The sequence below is a fragment of the Equus caballus genome, chromosome 14 (genome assembly GCF_041296265.1).
Source record: "Equus caballus isolate H_3958 breed thoroughbred chromosome 14, TB-T2T, whole genome shotgun sequence".
Lineage (NCBI taxonomy): Eukaryota > Metazoa > Chordata > Mammalia > Perissodactyla > Equidae > Equus > Equus caballus.
In genome coordinates, this window is record NC_091697.1 from 87,762,941 (window position 1) to 87,790,220 (window position 27,280).

At 38.0% G+C, this 27,280-nt stretch overlaps 2 protein-coding genes across 60 annotated transcripts in view; one reads left to right on the forward strand and one right to left on the reverse strand.

The window, feature by feature from the left end:
* Nucleotides 1-3,420, forward strand: part of ERAP1 (endoplasmic reticulum aminopeptidase 1) — a 144,529-nt gene extending 141,109 nt beyond the window's left edge. For 5 of the 10 annotated variants that reach the window (XM_070232792.1, XM_023616934.2, XM_023616935.2 and 2 more), the window contains exon 19: nt 1,682-3,420. In XM_070232792.1, the coding sequence (XP_070088893.1) occupies nt 1,682-1,837 (156 nt within the window). In that variant the 3' untranslated portion in view covers nt 1,838-3,420. The remainder of the gene's footprint in view (nt 1-1,681) is intronic. The other 5 variants (XR_011424952.1, XR_011424953.1, XR_011424954.1 and 2 more) reach the window with 2 other exon arrangements.
* Nucleotides 3,421-4,799: 1,379 nt separating this feature from the next.
* Nucleotides 4,800-27,280, reverse strand: part of CAST (calpastatin) — a 117,001-nt gene continuing 94,520 nt past the window's right edge. For 26 of the 50 annotated variants that reach the window (XM_023617947.2, XM_023617944.2, XM_070233262.1 and 23 more), the window contains 11 exons: nt 27,156-27,239; nt 25,882-25,932; nt 25,646-25,717; nt 21,183-21,287; nt 19,413-19,520; nt 17,726-17,818; nt 16,303-16,347; nt 15,847-15,939; nt 14,464-14,535; nt 6,158-6,223; nt 4,800-5,224 (listed from right to left, as the gene is read on the reverse strand). In XM_023617947.2, the coding sequence (XP_023473715.1) occupies nt 6,173-6,223; nt 14,464-14,535; nt 15,847-15,939; nt 16,303-16,347; nt 17,726-17,818; nt 19,413-19,520; nt 21,183-21,287; nt 25,646-25,717; nt 25,882-25,932; nt 27,156-27,239 (774 nt within the window). In that variant the 3' untranslated portion in view covers nt 4,800-5,224; nt 6,158-6,172. The remainder of the gene's footprint in view (nt 5,225-6,157; nt 6,224-14,463; nt 14,536-15,846; nt 15,940-16,302; nt 16,348-17,725; nt 17,819-19,412; nt 19,521-21,182; nt 21,288-25,645; nt 25,718-25,881; nt 25,933-27,155; nt 27,240-27,280) is intronic. The other 24 variants (XM_070233275.1, XM_023617949.2, XM_070233264.1 and 21 more) reach the window with 1 other exon arrangement.

Consider the following 27,280-nt stretch of genomic DNA (forward strand, 5'->3'; position numbering starts at 1 on the left):
TTCACGGTCTCATCCTCAGTGTCTAGCACAGTAATTAAGGCAGAGGGATGAATAAGTACCAGAGTAAATATTCCTCGATAAATGGATGAGGTTGAGTTCTGATACATGCTTGGTTTAGGTTCTGCACTTTCCCCACGTTACATAACGACATCCTCACCAATGCTCTGCCATGTAGAGAACATCTTTATTCTACAGATGAGGAAACTGAGTCCCAGCGAAGTTAAGGTCGAACAAGTTAGTAGGAAAAACTTGTTTTTCTATCCCTATCCCACGCTACTTTATTGCTCAGAAAATGTTCTCAAGGAGCCAGGTTTGAATCAAATAATCAGTTGAGATGCTGCATTTCCCAAGGCAGGGAAGACAGGACAGAGATTTTGGGTCAGGAAAAGTTTAAGGGCAAGGGTTAACAGCTGGCGTTGTGACAGCTCTTGTAGGTGTGTTTTTTAATGATACTCATGATGGACGCCTTCAGGATTAATTAAATAATTTGACCAATTAGTAAATTTATTGATGTGGTTTGACTTTTGAAGAGTATGCCCAGCGTGGTTTGTTTTTATTGAATATCAATCTTGAGTTCTGAGAGTACGCACAGTAGTTTGAGCTGCAATTTGAGGGGGGACAGAGGAGCGGAAGTGTGTTCAGGTTGCTACAGCGGGAGGGCGTGCCTTCAGCTCACTGAAAAGTTGTACTCAGATATAATTTTAAAACAACCCTGCAGCACTTAAAATTGGAATTTGATCTTTCAAAAGTCTATTCTTAACCTCCCTTATTCCCAAACTTACAATATGATAGTATGACATGGATTTTTAAGGAATTAACTGTCTGGAATCCATGCTGAATAAATAATACGTCTTGGCCTAGACCTGCTTCCTGTCTACAAAATCAAAAAGTGATGGATTCATACTGTGAACATTTATGGGAAAAAATTAACAACGCTTTAAGGTGAAATGGAGTCACACAATGGTCACCGCTGTGGCAGAGGCAGCCTGTTCCTCCTGTGAGCTTAAAGGGGTCAAGATACTCAGCAATGAAACACCAACAAAGATATTTGGGAGGACATAGCCAAGAGTCTCTTATCTCTTTAAAACACAGGGAACTTTGTGTGGATTTTATCTTGAGGGAACAATATATGAATTGCGGATTAGGATAAAAAAAATTTGGCAGGGTTTGGGGTATTGCCACCATAACTTGCTAAGACCCCCCTGCCCCACAGTGTTTCTCTAATAACACAGGAGGCCAGGCCCATAGAGAAAAACTGCACTTCTGTGGTTGAAACTGTTTTGCTTGGCAAAGAAGATACGCTGCACATTCTGCTTTTTAGATATCATGTTTAAAAAAATTAACTTTGCATCTGTGTGTATATGACAGAATACACATTAAATAGACACACTCAATTAAACCTTAATTACAAAATGGTAAACAGTGAAGTCTTTTAGAATATGGCAACTGTGAATAAATAAAAAAGCTGCAGAGAAAAAAACACAAAACTTGACATCATGAGGCATGAGCTCATTTCATATAGCTGAAGTTTATGTGTATATAATCGTATCCAGACACCTGGCGCTGCCTTCTATGTAGAATTTTGACAAATACTGGAATTTTGGCTTCAGTTTTAACAGCCTGAACTTATATTTGTGTAACGTAATAACACAATTTAAAAAACCCCTTTTTTCCTCACAAGGTAAAAGGATTCTTCAGCTCTTTGAAAGAAAATGGTTCTCAGCTTCGTTGTGTCCAACAAACAATTGAAACCATCGAGGAAAATATACGTTGGATGGATAAGAATTTTGATAAAATCAAAGTGTGGCTGCAAAATGAAAAGCTTGAACTGCTCTAATGATTTGTTCCCTGCTGGTTCCTGTGATCTGTACTCACCAACATTTTGTCGAATGTGAATATTTTCAAACTAGAGGTGGCTATTTTGGCTCTCCCTGAAGATACTTCCTTTTCCTTCAACTCTTTATTCATTTGATGGTTCCTATGAGAAGACTGGCTGTTAATTTCTTCATCAGTGGGTCATTGCCACCCCGTGTTTCATTTACAGGTGTTGCCCCGTAATGTTAATCCAAGTGGTGGGTTCCCTTCTATGGAGGAGTAAAGTACCTTATTCTTCTAATTTTATATATTTAAGCACTGAGGTCTCCAAGCCCCTGCTCCCCACGTGTTTGTCATTTATAAGCTGTTGTATCAGTCTCCTCGGAAGACTTTGAATAGTGGGGGCTTCTGAACAATGAACACGTGGATCAGTGACTGAGCTAGGGGGCACCTGATCTGCTGTCCACTTTTCTCTTCCTTGCTCCATGCCCAGTGGGGTGCTGATCTGTAGGCTCACAGCAGGCTTCCTTGCCCTCAGGCTTTTTGTTCAATCTCCAAGTAGGGCAGATTGGAGTTGGGATGGGGGAGAGAGTAGGTGGGGTGTTTATTCTCCTGGTTCCCTTGCAGGTGGCTTCAGGCTGGCCTCCACTGAAGGTCTCAGCTCCAGAGAGGTGGCCCTCTTTCCTGACAGCCTTCGCCATCTCCGCATTCTAGCAATGGCTTCCTCCTCTCATCCCTCCAGGATGACGGTGAAGTGGGAGCCTGGCTTTCACTAGACCCGGTTGTACTTGTGGTTTCCTGCCCACACCTTTATTAAATCAAATGAACAAACAAAAAACAACCTATTGCAGAACCCTCCTCTGATAATCCTAATCTGAGTGTGTCGTGAAGTTTCCTCAGGGACCCTGACTGATAGTGTCCCTTCTGAAAAAGCTGAATGCATTCAGTGCTAGAGCAGAAAGCTCTTATTTGAAGTTGAACCTGACAGCTACTGATCCTGAGGTAGGCGTTGCTGCCTCTCCCTGCTCCTTGCTTGGCCTAGTGTATAATTCCTGAAAAACTTCTTACTGGCACTTATTGCCCATAAGTCATTGCAGAGTCTCCAATAAATAACGTATTGTGAAACAAAATAGTTGCTTACATTAGCCTAAATAAGGATAATGTGTTGTCTTTCGAGTCTTTTGAGTTTTCTTAATATACTGCACAATTTAAGATAAAGGAATATGATATGAAAAATGTCGAAATGTGTTGTTCTAATACATTACGGACTAATGACTTTTCTGGACATAAATGTGTTTACAATTCCATTTATACATATTGTGTGCCTTGATAGTTTGAGAAAAACAAACAAATCACTGGTAATTTCCACCCACAGGTATTTTCCTTCTAAAAAACATACAAAGCCAAAATTTTAATGTAAAATATTTTTCTTTAATTGTATTTTATAGCTTGATTAATGAAACATGGAAATAGCGATTTTCAGTTTTGGTCACCTGAAGAACCTATTTTCATTTCCTTTTGGAGAAGTCTATTTTCTAAATAGACATAATATTGCCACAACAATGTGCAAAAACCTTTTTGGTAATAAAAAGTTATTTACCTCTATGCAGATATTTGCAATTATTTCCTCCTAATTAGATGGGTGAAAAGGACTGATTCAGATCCTGTAGCTTATACAAGTCATCATTAATTATTAGCAAACACCCAAGTCTTGAAGACATTTGTTTACTTTTACAGGCACTTCTCTAATCTGGATTTTGGTATGTCATTTAAAAATACTTCTATATATGCATGGAAATTAATAATACTGCAGCCATATCCTTACAAACACATCTGTCAATGTCAAAGGTTTCATTTTTTTTTTTTTCCAACAAAAAACTATACTACCCAAATGGAACTAGACACATATTTAAAATCCCTCAGGAAAAGTGTTTTTCATTTTCTTGGTAGTGCCTTGAAAAGGTCTATTTAGTCTCTGAAACACTGGCTTATAGTTCCCAGATTCAGAATAATAGGCTAATGCCTGCATCTCTGACGAGAGAGACAGCATTGAAAGTGGGGGAAGTTTGAAATCCCATAGCTATGCGCGTGCTTTTTAAAGAGAATTTTTAGAGTATTAATAAAATTTGCCCATTATAAGCAATGTTATTTTTGCTTGCCCCTCCATTAGACAGTATTGGTGATATTTTTAGTGAAGTCTGCTCAGTCCTAACAAAAACTTGAAACAGATGCTAAGGAAGGCTGTTCTCTCTAAAATAAATTCTCGATCAGTTTTATGATATGTACCTGGTCTGTTCCTTTATTCACTACTAGGAACTAAGGATGAAATTAAATATTTTTCAAAATCCCATCAATGAGATCAGTTCTATGATCATAAACCACTCAGAGAACCCATTCAAAGGTGCAAGAATCGGAGCCTTAAATTGCTGTGGGGGAAAAGCAAATTTTTAAATTTCAGATATCTTTTTTTTTTTTTTAAAAGCAGAAGTGTGTGTATTTGGTAAACTTCCATGAAGCCAGATGCGATACAGTGCAAAGACTAAAGTGGCATTTGCTCTCAGCAAACAATTGCTGCTTAGGTTTATACAGAGGGAATGGAAAGCACAGCTTAACACAGTAAACCAACAGTTCAAGCCATAGGAATAGCCTAAGAATTAGATTTAATTCTTGGAACTTGATATGCGGTGACATAATAGTCTGCAATTTGCTCTTCTGACTTGATTCAAGTCTCAGTATGTTTTCTGCTGGCTATAAGGTGCAAAGAAGTCCCAACCTTCGGGAAAGAAGAGTTCAACCTGAAAAGGGGTGTGGTGCTTCCTGGTCTGTCCAGGTTATCTATTAACTTCTTATCAGCAGCCCGAGTGGCGATAAGTGCCCAATGTACAATATTTAATGTTTGACTTACAAACATTAACCCAAAGAAACATCAAATACGGTTCAAAAGCCCAAGAGGAAAGGGGTAATGAGAAATCAGAACACTGAAGAATGTTTAAAGCATTGTTTTTCAAATGCTAATGACAACAAAAAATTTAAGTGCAAACTGAAAATACAAATGAGATTTACAGGCACTATGTAGAATGTGCAAAAGTTTGCAAAGATTTTTCCTTTTCTCGTGTGTGTTGCTTTAAGAAACTATCAAATATATCTTAGAAATATAAAGTTCCTTTCTCTCCCAACCCAAGGCAATTTTTAAAAATCCAAAGTTTATCAATACTCAGTACAATAACACAGGTGAACCAGACAAATTCAATTTCTTTCCAGGAAAAGAATAACCAAACCAATGTCTAGGATGTCAAAAGCCTCCACAAATACCCCTGTCTAGAAGCCACCCAGGAAAATGTTCTGTTGTCAAAGCCTTTTGTTCTTCAAAAGTCACCATCCACCAGTTGAAGATTTTATATGCAGATACCTTGAAAAATTCAAAGAAAAAAATCCAGTGAACCACTTGATATATAATTTTCTTGTTACAGGCACAGTAAACATAACATTTAGGAAAAGCATTGTATAACAGACAATAAGAAGGAGTTTCCTATAAGTAAACATGAGAGTGGATTATTAACAGAAAATTTTTATAATTTGGGGGAAAATCTTTGGAGCAGTTCTAATGAGTGTACCTCCCTCTTTATAGGAAATAAAAGTAGATCGTGGTGAGACAGCCTACCCCAATTTAACCTACGTTTTGATTTCTCTTTGGGATTTGGTCAGAAAGTGGTTGTAAGCTTTTCAGCTTAGCATAAGACCTCTCTGAAGTTAATAAGGGCCCAGCTCTCAAGATAGATCTCGGAGATTCCCGCATCCATGCGATCCATTCAGTTACCACAAAGTAGAGCCAACATATATGGTACTTTACTTCCCAAAACTAAGACGAAAAAAAGTAGTCAATCTTTTCCTTTGCCCTTGTTCCAAAAACCCTGCAATTTCCACCAGATCCTAAGGGGTACTTCTCCCTACTCCACCATGTGTTGATATTTTGGGTAATATCACTAACATTTCACCATAAATGTAACATGCTGATTTTGCTTTGCCACAGTAACCTGTGTCATGAGCATTTGGGTTTCAAAGAGTCAACTGGACTTAGATTGTCATTTTCTTTAAGAACCTGGCCTAATATCTTAGAGAGTTCTTAATTATAAGATTAATGTTTTTATACATTCCAGTAGCACAATCATCCCATTTAGGGCTTTTCAGGGTATTACTCTCTAGACTTTACAATGTGTATTTCATGCCAAGAGTATAAAGAGAATGTGAAATACTCAAGAGGCGGACTTAGTTTCTTTCACGTATAACACATAGGTAGGTAGAAGGTACAGTTGTCTTCATTTACAACAAACACCCAACTTACCAAATAGTGTGAACTTTAACTCGTCTTTTTTTCATCAGCTTTTGGCTTAGAAGTTTCCTTCTTTGCCTAAAAGGGAAAGAAAAACCATCAATGAACTCTTTCTTTTCTGGATTACATATGATCAACCAGAAGAGCTTTATGAGGCAATGGGCCTCTCAGAATTAAAGAGGCAAAAGATGGCAGCCAGTGGGGGAAAATAAGATGGTCTTTTTTAAGTATCTCCTTTTCATTTAGCCAAAAAACTATGAGTTTCTCCCCTTCAAGTTTATAAGCTAAAAATAACTTTAAGTGATTCTAAATTTTTTACTTTATAGACTTTCTTTTTTTGGGTGAGGAAGATTAGCCCTGAGTTAACATCTGTTGCAAATCTTCCTCTTTTTTTGCTTGAGGAAGATTTACTCTGAGCTAACATCTGTACCAATTTTCCTATATTTTGTATGTGGGTTGCCGCCACAGCATGGCTGACAAGGGGTATAGGTGTGCACCTGGGATCTGAACCCGTGAACCCGCACCACCGATGCAGAGTGTGCCAAAGTTAAACACTAAGCCACAGGGCTGGCCCCTCTTTATAGACTTTTTGAAGGCCAGGGTAATTGAAGAAAAAAACCCCATAGGTGTTCTTGGATGGTATTGTTCATTCACTCTACAGTGACTCATCCTTTTCCTGTTCTTGGGGGCATTGCTGGCCAGCTAATCCACTCAATAGGGTTATTACGCTTTCTATTTTTAATTAAAGGGTTGATCATGTACTTTGTATAATGAAATGAGTAAATATTTAATCTATTTGAGATAAAACAGCAGGAGCAACTAATTATCAATGTGTTTTCTTATACCCTTTATGGATTCCACTACCTTAGTTTTTTAATTTTGTTGTGGTATAATTGACATATTAGTTTCAGATGTACAATATAACAATTTGATATTTGTATATATTGTAAAATTATTACCACAATAAGTCTAGTTAACATCTGTCAGCATACATAGTTACAAAATTTTTTTTCTTGTGATGAGAACTTTTAAGATTTATTCTCTTAGAAACTTTCAGACATACAATAAGTATTAACTATTTACTTTATAACTGGAAGTTTATACTTTTTTTTTTTTTTAAAGATTTTATTTTTTTCCTTTTTCTCCCCAAAGCCCCCTGGTACATAGTTGTATATTCTTCGTTGTGGGTCCTTCTAGTTGTGGCATGTGGGACGCTGCCTCAGCGTGGTTTGATGAGCAGTGCCATGTCCACGCCCAGGATTCAAACCAACGAAACACTGCGCCGCCTACAGCGGAGCGTGAGAACTTAACCACTGGGCCATGGGGCCAGCCCCCAAGGAAGTTTATACCTTTTGACCTCCTTCACACATTTCATCCATCCCCACCCCTGGCAACCACCAATCTATAAGCTCATTTTTTGTGTTTTTTGTTTTAGATTCTACATATAAGTGAGATCATATGGTTATTTGTCTTTGTCTTTGACTTATTTCACTTAGCATAATGCCCTCAAGGTCCATCTGTGTTGTTGCAAATGGCAAGATTTCCTTATTATTTTTATGGCTGAATAATATTCGTGTGTGTGTGTGTGTGTGTGTGTGTGTGTGTGTATTCACTTTCTTTAATCCATTCATCCACTGATGGACACTTAGCTCGTTTCCACATGTTCACTACTGTAAACAATGCTGCAATGAACATGGGGATGCATATATCTTTGAATTTTCATTTTCTTTGGATAAATATGCAGAAGTGGAATTGCTGGATCATATGGTAGTTCTATTTTCTGTTTTTGGAGGAACTTCCATACTGCTTTCCATAGTGACTTCACCAATTTACATTCCCATCAACTGTGCACAAGGGTTCCCTTGTGGTGGAATTTATAGATTGCTTTGGGTAGTATGGACATTTTAACAATATTCTTCCAATCCATGAGCACAGAATATCTTTCTATTTATTTTTCTTCTTCAATTTATTTCATTAATGTCTTAGAGTTTTCAATGTATAGGTCTTTCACCTCCTTGGTTAAATTTATTCCTAGGTATTGTATTCTTTTTGACGCAATTGTAAATAGGATTGTTTTATTTCTCTGATAGTTCATTATTAGTGTATAGAAATGCAACAGATTTTTGTATATTGATTCTGTATCTGCAACTTTACTGAATTTGTTTATTAGTTCTAACATTTTTTTGATAGAATCTTTAGGGGTTTTATATATAAAATCATGTCATCTGCAAATTGTGACAGTTTTACTTCTTCCTTTCTGATTTAGATGCTTTTTATTTCTTTTCTTGCCTAATTGCTCTGGCTAGGACTTCCAATACTATGTGGAATAAAAGTGGTGAGACTGGGCATCCTTGTCTTGTTCTAAATCTTATTGGAAAAGCTTTTAACTTTTCACTGTTGAGTATAATGTTAGCTGTGGGCTTGTCATAGATGGCCTTTATTATGTTGAGGTACATGCCCTCAATACCCACCTTTGCTAAGACTTTTCATCACAAATGGATATTGAATTTTTTCAAATGCTTTCTCTGTATCTGTTCATATTATCATATGAGTTTTATCCTTCATTTTGTTAATGTGGTGTATTACATTGATTTGCAGATGTTGAGCCAAATAAATCCCACTTGATTATGGTGTATGAGCTTTCTTATGTATTGCAGAATTTGGTTTGCTAATATTTTATGAAGGCTTTTTGCATCTATGTTCATGAGGGATATTGGCCTGTAATTTTCTTTTCTGTGGTATCTTTGTCTAGTTTCAGTATCAGGGTAATGCTGGCCTCGTAAAATGAGTTTGAAAATGTTCCATCCTCTTCTGTTTTTTTGGAAGAGTTTGAGAAGACTGATATTAATTCTTCTTTGAATGCTTAGTACAATTCACCAGTGAAGCCATCTTGTCCTGGACTTTTGTTTGTTGGGAGGTTTTCGATTACTGATTCAATCTCCTTACTAGTAATCGGTCTGTTCAGATTTTCTATTTCTGCATGATTCAGTCTTGGTAGGTTGCATGTTTCTAAGAATGTATCCATTTGTTCTGGGTTGTCCAATTTGGTGTGAGTCCTCTTTTTTTCCTGGTGCATCTAGCCAGAGATTTGCCAATTTTGTTTATCTTTTCAAAACATCAGCTCTTAAGTACCATTGATCCTTCTTATTGTCTTTTTAATCTCTATTGCATTTATTTCTGCTCTGATCTTTGTTATTTCCTTCCCTCAACTAACTTTGAGCTTCACTCATTCTTCTTTCTAGTTCTTTGAGGTGTAAAGTTAGGTTGTTTGAGCTTTTTCTTGTTTCTTCAGGCAGGCATTTATTGCTATGAACTGCCCTCTTAGAACTGTTTTTGCTGCATCCCATTAGTTCTGGTCTGTTGTATTTCCATTTTTATTTATCTCAAGGTATTTTTTGATTTCATCTTTGACCCATTTGTTGGGCAGTCTTATGTTGTTTAATCTCCACATATTTGTGAATTTTCCAGTTTTCTTCTTCTAATTCATTTCTAGTTTCATATCATTGTGGTCAGAAAAGATCTTTGATATGGTTTCAATCTTAAATTTGTTGAGGCTTGTTTTGTGGCCTAATATATGATCTCTTCTAGAGAATGTTCCATGTGCTCTTGAGAATAATGTGTATTCTGTTGCTTTTGAATGGAATGTTCTATATATATCTGTTAAGTCCATCTGATCTAATGTATCATTTCCAATCTTCTTTTTGCTGCTTCTTCTCCCCAAAACCTCCCAGTACATAGTTGTATATTCTAGCTCTAAGTCCTTCTAGCTTGGCTATGTGGGATACGGTCTCAGCATGGCTTGATGAGCGGTGTTAGGTCCATGCCCAAGATCTGAACTGTGAAACCCTGGGCTACTGAAGCAGAGCGCATGCACTTATCCACTTGGCCACAGGGCTGGCCCCTGATTTAATGTGTCATTTAAGGCCAACATATCCTTATTGATTTTCTGTCTGGATTATCGAACCTTTGATATAAATGGGGTACTAACGTCCCCTACAATTATTGTATTGCTGTCTATTTCTCCCTATAAGTCTGTCAATATTTTCTTTATATATTTAGGGGCTCCTATGTTGGAGGCATATTTACAAATGTTATAGCCTCTTATTGGACTGACCCCTTTATCATTATGTAATGCCCTTCTTTGTCTCTTATTACAGTCTTTGCTTTAAAGTCTATTTTGTCTGATATAAATATAGCTACCTCAGCTTTCTTTCGGTTTCCATTTGCATGGAATATTTTTTTTCCATCCTTCCATTTTTAGTCTGTGTGTGTCCTGAAATCTGAAATGAGTCTCTTGTAGGTAGCATATACATGGGTCTTGTTTTTTTAATCTATTTTGCCACTCTGTCTTTTGACTGGAGAATTTAATCTATTTACATTTAAATTAATTATTGATAAGTATGTACTTATTGCCATTTTGTTAATTGTTTTCTGGATGTTTTGTAGTTCCTCTGTTCCTTGTTCTCTTGCTCTTCTCCTTTGTGATTTGATGATTTTTTGTAATGGTATGCTTAGACCCTTTCTCTTTCTCTTTTATCTACTATAGGTTTTTGCTTTTGGTTACCATGCAGCTTACATATAACAACTTATAAATATAACATTTTAAGTTGATAACAACTTAAGTTTTAATGCACTCTAAAGCTCTAAATTTTTACTCTCTCCCTCCATGCTTTATATTTTTACTGTCACCTTTTACATCTTTTTATCTTCTGTATCCCTTAATTGAAGTTATAGTTATTTTTATTACTTGTGTGTTTTAACTTTCATAATAGCTTTGCAAGTGATTAATCCACCACCTTTACAACATTAGATTACACTGAATTTTAGTATATATTTACTTTTACCAGTGAGACTTATACTTCCATATGCTTTCCTGTTACTAATTAGCACCCTTTCATTTCAGCTTAAAGAAGTCCCTTTAACAGTCCTTTAGTTTAGTGGTGATGAACTCCTTCAGCTTTTGATTGTCTGGAATACTCTATCTTTCCTTCAATTCCGAATGACAGCTTTGCTGGGTAGAGTATTCTTGGTTGGAAGTTTTCTTCTTTCAGCACTTTGAAAGTATTGTGCCACTCTCTTCTGGCCTGCAAATTTCTGCTGAAAAATCTGATAGTCTCATGGGGGTTCCCTTGTACATAATAAGTTGTTTTTCTCTTTCTGCTTTTAAGATTCTCTCCTTGTATTTTTGACTTTTTAATTATAATGTGTCTTGGTATGGGTCTCTTTGGGTTCCTCTTATTTGCAATGCTCTGAGCTTCCTAGATCTGCATGTCTGTTTCCTTTCCCAGGTTAGGGACGTTTTCATTCACTATTTCTTCAGATGAGCTTTATGCCCCTTTCTCTCTGTCTTCTTCTGGGACCACTAAATATGAATGCTGGTCTGCTTGATGTTGTCTCTTTAGTCTTTTAACCTACCTTTACTTTTTTACATTTTTTTTTTGCTGCTCTGATTGCGTGAGTTTCACTGCCATGTCTTCAAGTTCACTAATCCTTTCTTATTTTTTCATCCAGTCTGCTACTGAACCCCTCTAGTGTATTTTTCAGTTCAGTAATTATATTTTTCAGCTCTGTGACTTCTCTTTGGTACTTTCTTATATTTTCTGTCTCTTTGTTGAAGTCCTGACTGTGTTCATCCATTCTTTTTCCAAGTTCTGTGAGCATCTTTTTGACCATTATTTTACACTCTTTATTAGGTAAATCATTTATCTGTTTTATTAAGGACTTTGTCTGTGGTTTTACCTTGTTCTTTTGTTTGGAACATATACCTTTGTTCCTTTTTCCTTGATTCTCTGTCTTGGTTTTTATGCCTTAGATAAAACCGTCAGTTTTCCCAGTCTTGAATGGGTTGCCTTGTGTAGGAGATGAACCTTATTGTTCAACCTTGCCCTAGCTCTTGGTTGTCTGTTAAACCTTTGTGATTGTCCAAGCAGCCTATTCTATTTTTAGTGGTTCCTAGTAGTTGAAGGTGTGCCAAGACCTGTCAGTGTCCAAAAGGGGAGGATCTCAGTCAGCACTTAGATTCAGGCTGATTGGAAGCAAGACCCACTGGCAGCAGCTGTTAAAGTATGAAAATACACGCAGTCCCGTGGGACCACAAGCATTAAGTCCTGCTGACTACCAGAGCCAGGAGATCTAGAGTTGTCCCCTGGTGGCAGTCACAAAAAATCAGGGTGACAGCAGGGTACAAACTTCTTTCTGGGAGAAACCAGCAAGCTGGAGTGAGGCACAGAGAGTGTGCAAAGATTGCACCCACCATCTTCTGTCCCCAGAAAGTATTTCAGCAGGCTCCTCGATTTGTTAAATTAGATGGCTGTCCCTCAGGCTGAGGCTTAAGATGTGCTGTTAAGCCTCTTTCAGAGAAAGTCTGGATGCTTTTCAATTGGCTACATCTGCAGTGGGCTCTCAGGCACTTGAGTCTGAGAGCACAACCCCTTTAAGAACCATTTCTCAGTTCACTATTGCCTTGTGGGTCTCATGGAAGTGAGCCTCACCGACTTCAAAGCTAGATCTTTTGAGGGCTTGTCTCTCAGGTGCAAGTCTTGAAATTTGGGGTGCCCAATGTGGGGTTCAAACCCTTCGCTCCTCAGGGAGAAGCTCTGGGTTTTGAGTTCCCTTCTGATTGTGTGTTGCTGCACCAGGGGTGGGGTTTATGTCAAGACTGTGTCTCAGCCTCTCTTACCTGCTTCAATGTGGGTGTTTTTTTTTTCGTTTGCCTGATGAAAAGTCATCACTCAGCTAGTTTTTAGGGTTTTTTTTTTCCCTCAGAGGAAACTCTTCCATATGTAGTATAGCTTTGCTGTGTTCATCGGAGGAGGGGAGTTCAGGTCATCCTATGTCACCATTTTGAACTGAAACTCACTATCTTGTTTTTAAGAGTGTTGATGTGGGGGAATATTGTTTTTAAAGCTGCATCTTTAATTTCTCATTAAAGTCAGGGAATTATGGTAATAACCATCTGAATCATATGTTCTTGGAATTGAAACGGACCTAGAAGTTGTCTACTCCAACTTCCTTTCCTGATCACAGTTTGAGTAATTTTAATTATAGGAAGCTCTCAACTGTTGTGCTCCATTAATGCCCAACTCTAAGAAACCAGACCCCCTGTAACTTCTACTCATTAGCCTTAGTTCCACTTTCTAGAGCAACACAAAAAATTATGTACTAAGAGTCCTCCCTCCCAGGTGGTTTCTAATGAGTAAACTGGATCACAGAAACTCTAAGATCATCCCTAATTCTATATATTTCTTCCATGTTCTAAAATTCATATAAACCCCTTTCTCTGGTGTTCCCCATGCACCCCCCTGCCCCAACATTTTAATGTGTCTCAATTTGCTGTGGTTCTTACAAAGAATAAAATATCATAATCAAATTGACTTTTCTTAATGGTATATAAAGGGTTATTTTATAATTGGCAATTTAGATTTGATGAAATACAGTATATCAATCTGTACTGTAAATGTGTTATCCAAGTGGAAATGTGCAGTAGGCAGCTGGAAAAGGTGGTCTGGGTCTTTGGAGAGGTGAAGGTATAAAATACATTCACCCATCCCACCATTCCCCAAAGTTTCAATCCATTATCACATCAACTCTAAGGCCCCAAAGCATGCTACTGACAGAGCAAGGAAACTAAGAATTGATAAGGACCCAGTGATAGAGCAATCAGCATGGCATTGTTGATCTCAGGCAGAGCTCAAGAAGAATCTTTCAAGGAGATGGAGGGATGGAGGGAAACAGGGCAGTAGGCAGAAGGGCTTGTAAGTTTGAGGACTGCTTTTAAAGGGGTGGAAGAATTTGAACATGTCTGTAGTATAAGGGAAATAATTGAGACAAAGAGATTGAAGATGGTGGAGAGAGTTGATTATTGATCCCTGAGAGAAAGGAAGGGGCTGAAGGCAAAGAGATGAGAGGGTTTGTGAGTGGGTAGGTAAGAAGGGGACCTTAGAGATTTTCTGTAGGGTGGCCTCAATTTTCTCTTTGATGTAGAGGGTGAGGCTAGCTGCAGACTGGGGGATGTGGTGAGGGCCTACACTGATTCAGGGTGAACACAGATGGTTCAGCTGACATTGGGAACCATAAAATTACAGTGGGCTCGTCCATACTTTGTGTGACATTACATCTATTTACATTTCTAAAGTATCACTACTTAAAAAAATAAATGTCTGTAAAACTTCAATTTCTTTAACAAGACATGCTAGGGGATAGATAGTGCTTAAATTTTATTCTAAATAGATTCCAATCAGAACCTAAATGACTAAAAGGATAAATGCCACTCCATGTAATTGCTAAACTAATTTCTGTGTATTTACTGCTCTGTTTACCTTTGCGGAATCCTTTGCTTTACCCCCAGTCTTGGGTGCTTTGGAGCTGGAAGCATTCTTCTTGTCTTTGTCCTAAAGCAAAGGAAATGGAATGAGGCTATTGCTATCATCAATCAATCTAGCAATCAACTACTGGCTGCAATCAAATCAATCCGGACTATTCTTTTCAGTAGCTTGGAGATCTCCAATTTAATTAAATAATGGAAAACTTTAAGGTAGGAGGTAAAAAGGACAAAAGGAGGAAAATGTGGGTCACACCGATGCTCTGCCAATTTCCATGATGCATGATTCACCCAGACCTTATTTTGTGCATCAAAACAGACCTTGTTTCTATCAGGACTGGTTTTTATCTGCCAATAGAGCAAGAATAGGACCCTGTTTTCAGTGTTACGGGAGAGAAATATAACAATGGAAACCACCACAGACAGCTGGGGGACATCATTTATAAAGTCCTTTCACCAAAAAAGGCATTATTTGTAAGTTTCCAGGAGTGAGAAATAGGATGCTGAGGCGGTCTAGAGATTAAGTCACCCAATATGGGAAGAGTAACAAATCAGTGATTGGGAGATACGTTTAATAATAGCCAAAACAATAGCAAAGAGATCTGTAGTATTAACTCTTCTGAAAATAATAATAAAGGGCACTCATTTCACTTTTCCTTCTATTTGATTTATGGGAGGGTGTAGTTTACAGGTAAAATGCCACACATTTGTTGAATTACATGACTTTTTCACTTACTTTTAGTCACATGTTTTGAGCACCTGCTAAGACCAGGCATTTTGCTAATGCTGAGCACAGAGGTGAAAGACGCATCACCACTGTATAAGGCACACAGCTCAGTGGATAGTTAACCCAGAGGTCAGGGAAGCATGGAGAGCCCCGCACTGCTCCCCTGGCCTGGAAGGGAGAAGCAGTAAGAGAAGTCTTCCTGAAGGAGCTGATGCTTGAACTTGGCCTTGAGGCATGAGTAGGAGAGTCAGCCAGCCGGGCAGGGCTGGAAACCCCGGAGGGCAATGGGCATAAGAGCAAGGTGTAGCTAGGGACTGCCCTCATTTTAAATGACCACAGACAAAGCATTAATGTTGCAAAGCAATAGAACGTCGTGATCAAATGATGGCTACAGAGATTCTAAAGCAACATGGAAAACATTTATGAAATAATGTTAAGCAATCTATTATATATGGACTCTAAGTAGAACTATGCAAAACATACACATATGGGAAAAGACAAGAAATACACCAAATAATAGTGTTTAGGGGTGGTAGAATTATAGATATTTTTTTTCTCTATAGTATCATTCATTTTACAGTCTAAAATTAGATACGTGTACGCACATACATGAACACACATTTCAAAGAAAGTCAATATGAAAAAGCACAGTACCTTTGCTGTGTTCTCTGAGCTTTCTGTAGTTGAGGGACAGCTGTCAAAATCCCCTGAGAGGGCATCAATGGGGTCTTGGTCATCTGCAGTTTTCTGAGATATTAATAGAAATAACCATCAGTGAAGAAGCACAGGCAAAAATCCTACAGAGGACAGTTTCCGATATCACTGAAAATAAAAGACGTCTATAAAGAAAAAACTTGCTACATTCTTTTCCTAACAAACTAATATATTGCGAAGGAGATTATAAGACAATCTTCACTGCTTTATTTTCTTCTACTCTTTTATACAAGTTGAAGTCTAAAGGAGACATAACACATACACACACTCTCACGTTACACCTTGACATCATACCAAGCACAGGGTAGGCACTCAATAAATGTTAGATTTCTAAAATGTAGACGTTGCAGCTAGAATAAAAAAAAATTAGTGGGAACATGCAGCTGTGGTGTTTACCTTTGATTCCCCAGGTTTCTTTTCGGGTGGCTTCACTGGTTTGCCCTTGAAAACAAAGCAGACAACTGATTAAACAAATCTTTGTAAAGGTTTACTTAGGTGTAGTCAGTATTGATATAATCCATATCCAATGACCTCGCTTGGATCAAATGGAGTATAGATTTGCAATAACTGATAAACCTGGGTCCCTACTATTTCTCCACCCGTTTTGCTTAACTCCTTCCCTATAACTCTATTTCAATAGACTTGGGGAAAATGCAAGAGTGAAAGGCTGGGTCCTGGAAGTGAAAGAAACACTAATTATTTAGGAACTTCCTGCCGCCATGTATTATAATTCTACTTAAAAATTTACAAACAGTAACATGTTTTTATGTCTTATTTACTTAGCTTATTACACTTCGGAAGGAGTTGAGGCATTGGAATGGTCTATAGATACTAGATTTTTTTCAGTCAGGATTATAAGTACAACTCATCAGGAATTTTCCCATCTACAAAGGGAAGGGCATTAAATAATACATCTCCCAGAGAAGACAAGCAGGGTCACGTGGTACTACCAAAGCAGGGAGGATTCTAGCAGGATGGAGATTTGCTGTCTGGAGGAATACTGAACACACGCAAGGAGAAGTGATTCCTGTAAGAGGAGACACTGAAGCAGATAACACTCTTTAAACCAGGGAGTCATCAAACCCACCAGATGAATCAGTACAGAAAAAGAAGGACGTAATTTAGGCTTCTTTGTTCTTATTTGATGAACAGGCCTGCAAAGGCTTATTTATCATCTCATTGACTTGCAACTCAAGAGTCAAAAAGGAAGGGGTCGGGTACAGGCCAAGTTGACCTAAGAAACAGTGGCTTCCATGTTAGAGACAAGAGGCCAGAGACTTCTTTCTAGATCTAAGTACAGAAATAGAACTTGTGATTGGGAATATGGTTTTGCCTGTCTTTAATCTTAACAGGCCTGTGGTGGTGCAGGAGGAGGAAAGGGAGACCCCAGGTCTTGGAGGTGCCTTATTTATTTGCCCTATTAATTATTCCAATACTAGCTCCTTTTCTCTTCTCCTTGAACAGAGAGACTCTGCTTCAGTCAGGATTACAAATATCATTCTTTTTCATAGCCTTTTCTTGCAAAGAGAATTCATCTGTGTACAGGCTTTGGAATGACTGTTAAGCATCAGCAAGTGACTGAATATTATTCACCTCTATTTACCCCATAGGTGCCCAGCACAGTAAACATCAAACGACACTGGTTCAAATAAATATTAAACAGAATCCCACACAGCCTGCTCATCAGGGATATATTAAATCAGTCAGTCAAGTTACATTTCAATGCTACTGTTCAAGTGCACCTCCTGTTCATTGCAAGTGAGGTTTACATTTAAAAAGCTTTGGAGTATATATCCAGTTGACATTTGCCTTCATGTACCTCATCATTTTTATCCAAGAGGTGTCTATACTCAGGTGGGATCGTGTCATCTCTTTCTCCCAGCTTGTCTCTATGTTCAGCTTTAACTTTTTCCTATAAACATTGGAAAACAGAATTAATACTAATTTCCTCTTCCACTAAGAGAAGACACTCTAAGATGCAGCATTCAGCTGCAACTCATTATACTTTGCTGAGACAAAACATAATGGTCTGTTTTTATTTTTTAAGCAACAGAAAACAGATGACTTCAATAGACTATTAGTTGATAAAAAAAGTAAACACATGTGCTTCCTTATGTCAATCCACATCTGTCAATTTTCTACCTGTATTTTCAATTGAAATAAATGATTAAATAGTTATCCTCAGAAACCATGTGAGGAAATAAAACCAAGGGCACAAAATTTTTTTTATGTGAGTTTCACTTTTCAAATAAAAAATCTAGTTCCTGTGGCCAGCCTGGTGGCATAGTGGTTAAGTTCGCACGCTCCGCTTTGGCAGCCCAGGGTTCATGGGTTTGGATCCCAGGCACAGACCTGTACACCACTGGTCAAACCATGCTGTGGTGGCATCCCATGTGAAAAATAGAGGAAGATTGGCATAGACGTTAGCTCAGCGACAATCTTCCTCAAGCAAAAAGAGGAAGATGGGCAACAGATGTTAACTCAGGGCCAATCTTCCTCACCAAAAAACAAGTTACTGTACCTTGGCATTTGAGAGCTAATATTTACCACTGTGACTATTAATAAGCAACCCTGAAAGACCAGGACAAGCAGCAAATCTGAATGGACATGCTGACCGCTTGTGTTGGAGGTGAAGGTGACCTGCTGTTGAGTAAGCAACACCGACCTCCCAGCATCCCCACCTCAGTGGGCTGTGGCTGCTCTCCCCATCACAGACTCAGTAACACTCACTGCCCTCCCCTTGGGAGGGTACAGATTTTATTTTCCTGCATCATCATAATTTCATTTTTCAAATATATGTTAAGTTCACATCAATATTCCTATGAAAATGACAGAATCAAGACCAAAGGATTTTTGCAATGCCCTGTCTTTGGGACATCAATTTGGCTGGTCAGTTACTTCCTTGTTCCACGCTAAACAGATTGTAAACTATTGTATATTGTTAAGTATAAACAGGTACCCATACATGTTGTATAAAGGTAGAGTTAACAGGTTGTGCCTGTAGACACACCTCGGCACAGTTCTCAACTCCTGGTCCAGTGCTCTCTTCCTTTAGGAGTTTGCACACAGTTAGTGATGGTGGCAGAGAAGGCTGCTAGGGAAACTTCTGCCAAATAGGTGACCTCTGCCACTACACATACAGAACAGGTCAACCTAAAAAATGCACATCCACGTGTCTCTGATACATGATGTCTCTACTACCAGATAAAACCAGGAAAAGTTAATGCGGGAAGAGAATAAAATTAACAAAGCAGAGCTGTGCTTTTCCATCTTAACAAAGTCTAGTCTCACAAACAGGACATTTGCCTGAATCTGTGCCACAACATAGTCCTCCCTGCGGAAAAGAAGAAACGCAATATAGACCACAGAGAAGGAAAAAATGAGACTGCGGTTATCTGACTGTTCACTAACTCCAGACAAAGTCAGAGTGGTTTTTGCCGTGTGTGTGGAGAGTAGGCTGTTCCATACTATACAAATCTTACATTTCACTTATTTTTTTCTTTTACCTTGACTTTATCCTCTACTGGTTTGTTCTCATCGGGATCAGGCTGCCTCTGCCCTAAACTGTCAGAAAGTTGATCCAAGGCATCATCGAGTTCTTTGTTGTCACTCTGCTAAAAAGTAAATCTGAATTAGTCACTGGCTGGCCAAATCAGGTCACCTGTTGGAGCATGGCCCCGACACTGCCACTCAGACTTCCACAGGCTCTGGGGTTTTCACCAGGGAGATGGCAGGGCAGGTGGAAGGTGCTGGACCCACGACCCTCGGCTGGTGCTCCTTCTCCCTGACCCTTCATTCTCAGCACTAGTCTGCACCTGCCTACCCCTGCCCCGCCCCAGATGTCTTCCTCTTCCAAGAAAACAAGTCCCTCCTGAAAAGATGGGGCTCCTGGCCTGATTTTCCAGAAAAGAGGTCTTACGATGCTTTCAGTGTATGAGGCACTGCTGGTGACAGTCAAAGGTCCCTGGCAAAGAAAACTCACACGCATTATGATGGCTTAGTTTACTCTTTGATTCCCAAGTATATTCATTTAAATAACGTTTTGTACCTAGTTTTAGTGATGTCTTCAAATAAAATATTAAACAAAACTAGACTCTGATGGGAAAGATGTCATTTTACTTGTGAAAGGCAAAAAGGCTTTTGATTCTGGATGTTTACTAATAGCCTCAATCAGGGCAGAACCTCCGACCTGAGTATTAAAAACTGAAGCGTAAACGGCAGCCTGGGTTATTAACGATTCTTCCTTTCTGTTGCCCAGGGACTTTCATCATGGTGGGTGTGTAACACATACACACACACACAGAACATTTTATTGGTTTTAAGTGCTTCATGAGAGCCCAGGATTATAGCTGCTAACGGTGGAGGTATCCACAGCTGAGTCTGGGCTTCATCATTTGTGCCTCTGGATGTTTTCAGACGATCCCGAGGCTGACCCAACAGGATGAGAGCTCATTCAGAATCTCGAGCACAGCACTAAGTAAGCTTTGATGCTACATCAAAAGGAAAGGAAGCATAACTGACTTCACTGAGCTCCTTCATCTCCATCTAGCAAACGAGGCACTTGTTCTCAACCAAAGGAGATGGGGATCTGGTTTAGGGCAATCTCTATCTTTTGATGTGCGTGGTCTCCTTGATAATATATAATTTGGTACTGCACACAAAATTAATCAAGGAAGTCTGGAAAAGCTTTGGTCCCACAGTCTTGCCTCAGAACATGCAAATAATTAAAACAATATTGATGCTGAGGTTTTTCTATTGGTGGCATGAAAATCACAAATTTTTACTGGTGTGAATGAGAGGAAAATAATGCAATTCCATGACATGTTTGTGAATTCTTTGGGGCGAGAAGCTCAAACACTGAGCAATTCCATAAAATAAACTTGAGGTTAAATAATGCATAGTATTTACAGCATGTGTCAGGAAAAATAGATAGGAGAAGAAAAATAATTATCAAGAAAGCTCAAGAATTTTAAAAGTCTAATAATTCAAACACATACACATGCACATTATTGCACTTTCAATTCTTCTAACAAAGCAACAATAACGTTAGGCTCCTCAACTGTGTGTAAAATACTTTCGCATACATTGTTTCATTTAATCATTCTGATATTCTCTGTCATCTCCCTAAATAGCCAGTCTTATCGCTTCTGAAACAGAAAGCACCCAATCTTCCTAACAATTTTACCTCTTTTCATTTAGTCTAAGCAAAAGTACTAGTTTCTTTCTTCTTCTTCTTGCTGCTGCGACAACAAATGTTTCCAAGATATGTTGCTTACCAGAGCGTCAGGGGGTGGACGCGCAGCATGGGTGGTTGGAGCTGGGGTTTGGGAAACCACTTCAGAGATGACAGCTGAGAGTTTAGCATCTTCAAATTGCTTTTGCTAAAAAAAAAAAAAAAAAGGTTACTTTGATCAGTAATATGTTGAATACAAAATTATGCCCACAATGTCATTACTTCAATACAACTCTGAATATAGCTATCTGATTGTTTATTCTCTTGATGCAAATGGACACACAGTAACACAATCTTAAGAGCAATTTATACTTGACTTCCTATTCCACTGTGCTATTTTACACCATTTCCTATTTCTTATTCCTATTTATTATTATAAATGTTGTTCAATAATAACAACTTCGAGTTTCAAGGTTTGTTCACACATTTCTTATACAGTTAGGCTGTTTGCAGTTTTTCAGCTTTCTTGTTTGAAATTAGTCGCTCTAAGGTCTAGAAGTCACTCTAAGTTCTTTTCACGGTGCTAGCTATTTCCGCCAAACTGCCTCATACTGCTAAAGGCAATGAACGAGCATGCCTGTTTCCCATGGCCTTTCTGGGCTAACTTAGGTATTTATCACATATTTTCAATTCTTATAATTTATTAGGTATAAAATGATGTACTACTGTTGCTTTAATACTTGGTATACAGTATGAGGTTTCTTTTATTATTTTTTCTTAATGTTAAATAGTATATTATGCCAGAATCTCTCAGAAATAATGATTTCTCTGACTTTAAAAATATACTAAATCTGTCATTTTGTTCACATCTTGATTTTTTTCCATTGACCTGTGGCTTTGCTTCCTGACTCAGAACTGTATTTTTTATCATTATTGTATAGCAGATCCAAGTGTTCAGTTGGGTTAATCTTCCCTAAAAATACTGAAAAATGTTTTTCAATATTTAGTAAAAATGCTAAATACTATAAAAAAAGCATTTTTCAGTATTTGTATGCATTTATTTTTCAAATATATTTCAGAGTAAATTTTTATTGAGTTATATAAAGTACCTTATTGACTTTTTTTTTTTTTTTTTTTTGCTGAGGAAGATTTGCCCTGAGCTAACATCTGTGCCAATCTTCCTCTATTTTGTAGACGGGTTGCCGCCACAGCATTGCTGATCAGTGGTGTAGGTGCATGCCTGGGATCCGAATTGGGGCTGCCAAAGTGGAGCGTGCCAAGCTTAACCACTAGACCACACAGCTGGGCCCTCCTTATTGATATTTTAATAAAAAAATTGACTTATAAAATGACTGGAAACAATCATCATCATTCTTTTAAGACATTTAGTCAAACTGTTTTAGATGTAGGCTTTGTGTTCTTATTTTTCTATTCATTTCTTCTACTGCAGTTTTGTTTACATAAGCCTGACATCTCAGATAATCATGTTTTCTGTTACTAATAATATACATAGCATACATAATGTTACCTACAAATGTGTTGTACAATTATAGATATCTACAAATACACACAAATATTCCTTTAATGTTTGTCATTTCTTTTTCACACGTTTTTAATGATTCTTCCATACAACATTAAGCAGAAATGACAATAAAATAAACTTTTCATACTTTTTGTTTTTTAAGGGAAATGCCTCTAGATAAATACTATTTTTCTTGAAATTAAATTGATGCTCTTTAACACATTAAAGGATTATCTACTTTTTAAAGATTTTTATTTAGAATATGAATGTATGTAAAGCTTGAAATACATCTTTTATATGGACATTATTTGATATGCTACTCTGCTATGTTGATTATTTTCCTGCTATTGAATGTTTAATTTCTGACAATGGCAAACAATTACTCTAATCATTTTATATTCCATTTGTTAATAATTTTACATCTATAGATTTAAGTGACCTTAGCACCATCATTACTTGTAGAAACAACCATCGTAGGCCATCTTCTGCAGGACACATTCATGTCACGTGGGAATGATCTGGGTGTCAAACATTTAAGAGTCAATTTTAAAATTCTGTTGCAAGGAAAGTTTGAGAACAGTTCTAATCTCTTCAGTTTTTCTTTTGCTTATGTTCTGTGAATTTTATGTTTTATATTTTTGTTTAAAAATTTCTTAGAAAATTATTGCCCATAGTGTTTCTTTATAATTTAGTCACTCTCTTGGACTGATGAGATCTTTCTCACTTTAAAGCTAAATTTTATTTTATTTGTAAGACTTTTTTCTCTATTATATCTGCCAATGTTTCATAAAATATTAGACATTCACAAAAACCAACTGTTGGCTTTGAACTATTAATAGTTTATTTGATCCTTACATTGATTATTGTTCTCATTTTAAAATTTAATTATATTTGTAAGGTTTTTCTCTTTCATATTTGTCAGTATTTTATAAAGTGTTAGTTATTTCAAAAGAAACAACTGTTGGCCAGTTAACTCTCAGGCTGCTAATTTTCTCTCCTACTACACTTATTGCTCCTTTCTTTTGGGTGGTTACTTTATAATAGCTTATTTAAACTTAAAATAAAAGATTATTTATAATACATAGTATTAGCTCTATAATGGCTTTATAATAGCTTATCTAAATTCAAAATTTAAAATCCAATAAACATTTGGTTAATCAACTCTCTTTCTCTATTATTGATGAAGGCATTTATGACAATAAATGTATCTCATGAATTCTTCTTTGGCTGCTTATCAAAGATTTTGATTTGTAATGTCTTATCCTTGATTTTTAAAATAGTCTATTGTGAATTTACTTCTTGATTTCAGTACTATTAGAATATTTTTAAATTTCTCTTTTTAAATAAAATGTTTCATTTTATTGTGATCAAAGCACATGGCATGCACAGTAACCTCTCTCTTATATTTGAACATTAATTATGAGTCAGCATATGATACTTCTCCCACAAAGTTCTTGGGACTGTCTCCTAGAAATAATTTTCTATTTTGACCATTGACCTTTACCATAATTGGTTATTTCTACTTTATTAACTAAATTGTTGTCACTAACAAATTCTTTCCTTTGCTAGATTTGTTCATTTTCTAAGAGTGGGATTTTAAAAAAATGGTTGTTTTAGGGCCAGCCTGGTGGTGCAGCAGTTAAGTTCGCATGTTCCGCTTCAGCGGCCTGGGGCTTGCCTGTTTGGATCCCGGGTGCAGACACGGCACCGCTTGGCAAGCCATGCTATGGCAGGCATCCCACATATAAAGTAGAGGAGGATGGGCATGGATGTGAGCTCAGGGCCGGTCTTGTTCAGCAAAAAAGAGGAGGATTGGCAGCGGATGTTAGCTCAGGGCTAATCTTCCTCAAAAAATAAATAAATAAATAAATAAAACAAAGTAGAGGAAGATGGGCACAGGTGTTAGCTCAGGGCCAGTCTTCCTCAGCAAAAAGAGGAGGATTGGCAGCAGACGTTAGCTCAGGGCTAATCATCCTCAAAAAAAAAAAAAGGGTTGTTTTATCTCTAATCATTTCACTGCTATACATCTTCTTGGGGAGGAGGGCATATAAATTCACTGTTACATTTTCTTTGAATTTCTAAAATTAAAAGACCCTAACTATTGTAATAATAATAAAGACAGGAGGAGGAAGGGAATTAAGGCATTGATTCCCCCACAATTTGTTCAGATGTTCTGCATCATTGTAATGATGATTCCACATTCCTGAGATACTTCTAACTCTGTATTCTTCTCTAAATCAGGGCTGGGGTGCCTCCTGTCAGGGTCTGCTTGTATGGAGGAGGATAAGAGGAAGGTCCTGGAACAGGGTGACTGAACTGCCTGGGCGTGGTGTTTTCATATGAGTGTAGTGAGGAGCATGCACTGGTTAGTAATCCCTTCTTTGAAGGGTTTATTGTTTCAATAAAAGCAAAAACTTCAGGCAACTCCACGGAATCATTTCTTCTAGTTGTCACTCATTCTCTTTCTCAACTGACACGTTTTCCATGCCACTGTCCACACAGAAACCCTGTAAATAGATAACCCAAACCCCACAAATAAAGGTGCTGCAGTTATATAAGTTTAGGAACTCTAACAGACTTACAATATGTGTGCACATAAAAAAACCAGAAAAATCCTCAGTTATAAACCTGCTTACCATTATTCAACATTTCCCAAACTTTCTAGTAACAGAATTCCCCTTGAGGGCTATCTATTCCAACATGGAGATATGTTTCTCTGGAAGGCAATTTGGAAAACGATGACTTGCAGAAATAAACAGGTAAAGTTTTCTAAGAGGTAACTTTAGATAAACTCAATTTTAAATTCTCTTTTCGTAGCTGTGCTGGATACAGTACATGCTCACTGGATTAGCTACACTGTTGAAAACATCCGCTATGCAGGAATAATATTCCATGAGGAGACATATTTTTAATGGCTACGATGGGTTAAGGGCCATTAATTTTGTGATTGTTTCCTCAGTTCCCAAGTCAGATTCTAAGTCGCAAATTTCCGTGTATTTCTGCCACTCTAAAAGTAAGGAAATAAAGAGGAGTGTCAGACTTACAAGAGATGAAGTGTCCTGGGGACCAGCGAAGTCCTCAGATAAAGCATCAAGAAGGAAGTCATCACTCAAGGGCTGCAAGAACCAGGAAATGTATCAACAAACACCATCTCATTGGTCTCCTCTTCAAAATGTCACTGTTTATATGCTCATCAATTGATTGAAAAGAAAGCTATGCCCTTCCTGAATTAACAATCAGGGCCAACTGAGACAGACTCAGAGAAAACTGGCTTGCTTACCGGAAGTGATTCCTTGGGGTCTTTGTGCAGGAGTGGTTTTCCATCTTTATCCTATCCAGGGGCGGAAACACACAGCATTGAAATCATTTCACATTTATCCTGCATGTGAACTCTTGTAAACATTGTAAGAGGCTGACAGCTTATACTTGACGTTGTTGTACACAACAAATTAGATTCATCATTAGACTCTCTCACCAGAGGATATGCTCTAATTAGGTCATGTCAACAAACAGCCCACATACGTCAGGCCTTCCCTAGGCACAGGGGCTGCACCACAGACTGGGCGTGGCTTGTGACCTCAGAAGCCCACAAACTAGTGCAGGAGAAAAACATGAGAACAGTTAATGTAGTGTGGCATGTGTGTTGTGACGGGGCACTCGGGGACACTGTGGGAGCACGGGATGAGCCCCTCACCTGCCTGGGGGTTGGGATTTGCAGAAGCGGCCTAGAAAAAGCTGGTTTACTCTATAGGCAATACATACAAATAATATGCTTTGATTCTGCGCCAAGCCCTGTATGGAGGCACTGGGGACACCACAGAAACTAGGACAGACAGTCTCCGCCCTCAGCGAGCTCCCCTGGGGTGAAACTTAGGGCTTGGATGATGCCAAGCTTCAAATGCCTCTCAGTGCCACTTCTGAGTAACAGGACAAAAATCAGTAAAGCATTTGGGGCTCTTTAGTAAAAGAAGATTTATAAATAAAAGGTAAATCCCATTTATTCACATACACAAAAATAAATAACTGCAAAGCTATGTATATAAAGCTATGTATATATGATTTTTCCTGATAAACTGGTCATGGTGGTTTTCTGTTTGTTTATGTAAAATGAGAGGAGGTGCAATGGTTGAGAATATCACCGCTTCCCCTGACTGACATAAACTCCTTGACCCCCCTTCCATCTCTGCAGGTTTGCTTGTGCCTTCTGACAATTCCTCAGTTAGGAGGGAAAACAGAGCCTGGGCATGTTCTCAACCATCCCTTAGCTGCAGTGGCAGCAAATTTCCCAAGTGACACATGGGACCGTGGGGGGCACATGTGCTCCACACTCAGACTGAAATCACTTAGCCTTTCAGAGCCTCGGCTGAGATGAAAGACAGGGCCCCTGCCACCTTCAAGTCTAGTGTGGACGATATTAGTGGACTAAGTATTTGGTATTTGAAATATTAAGAAACAAGATCTCTATATTCCAGGTCTATTTCCATGTCCCTTCCTTATGCATACGAAATTCAGTATGGATTAAAATAAAACAGAAAAAGACCCCAGCCTGTTTACCTTGACCTCTTCTAATCTGTAATCAGGAGGAATCGTTTCTTCTTTTTCACCAAGTTTTTCACGATCCTCTTCTTTGGATTTTTCCTGAATAAAAATTATACCATTTTCATTGTTAATACATCTTT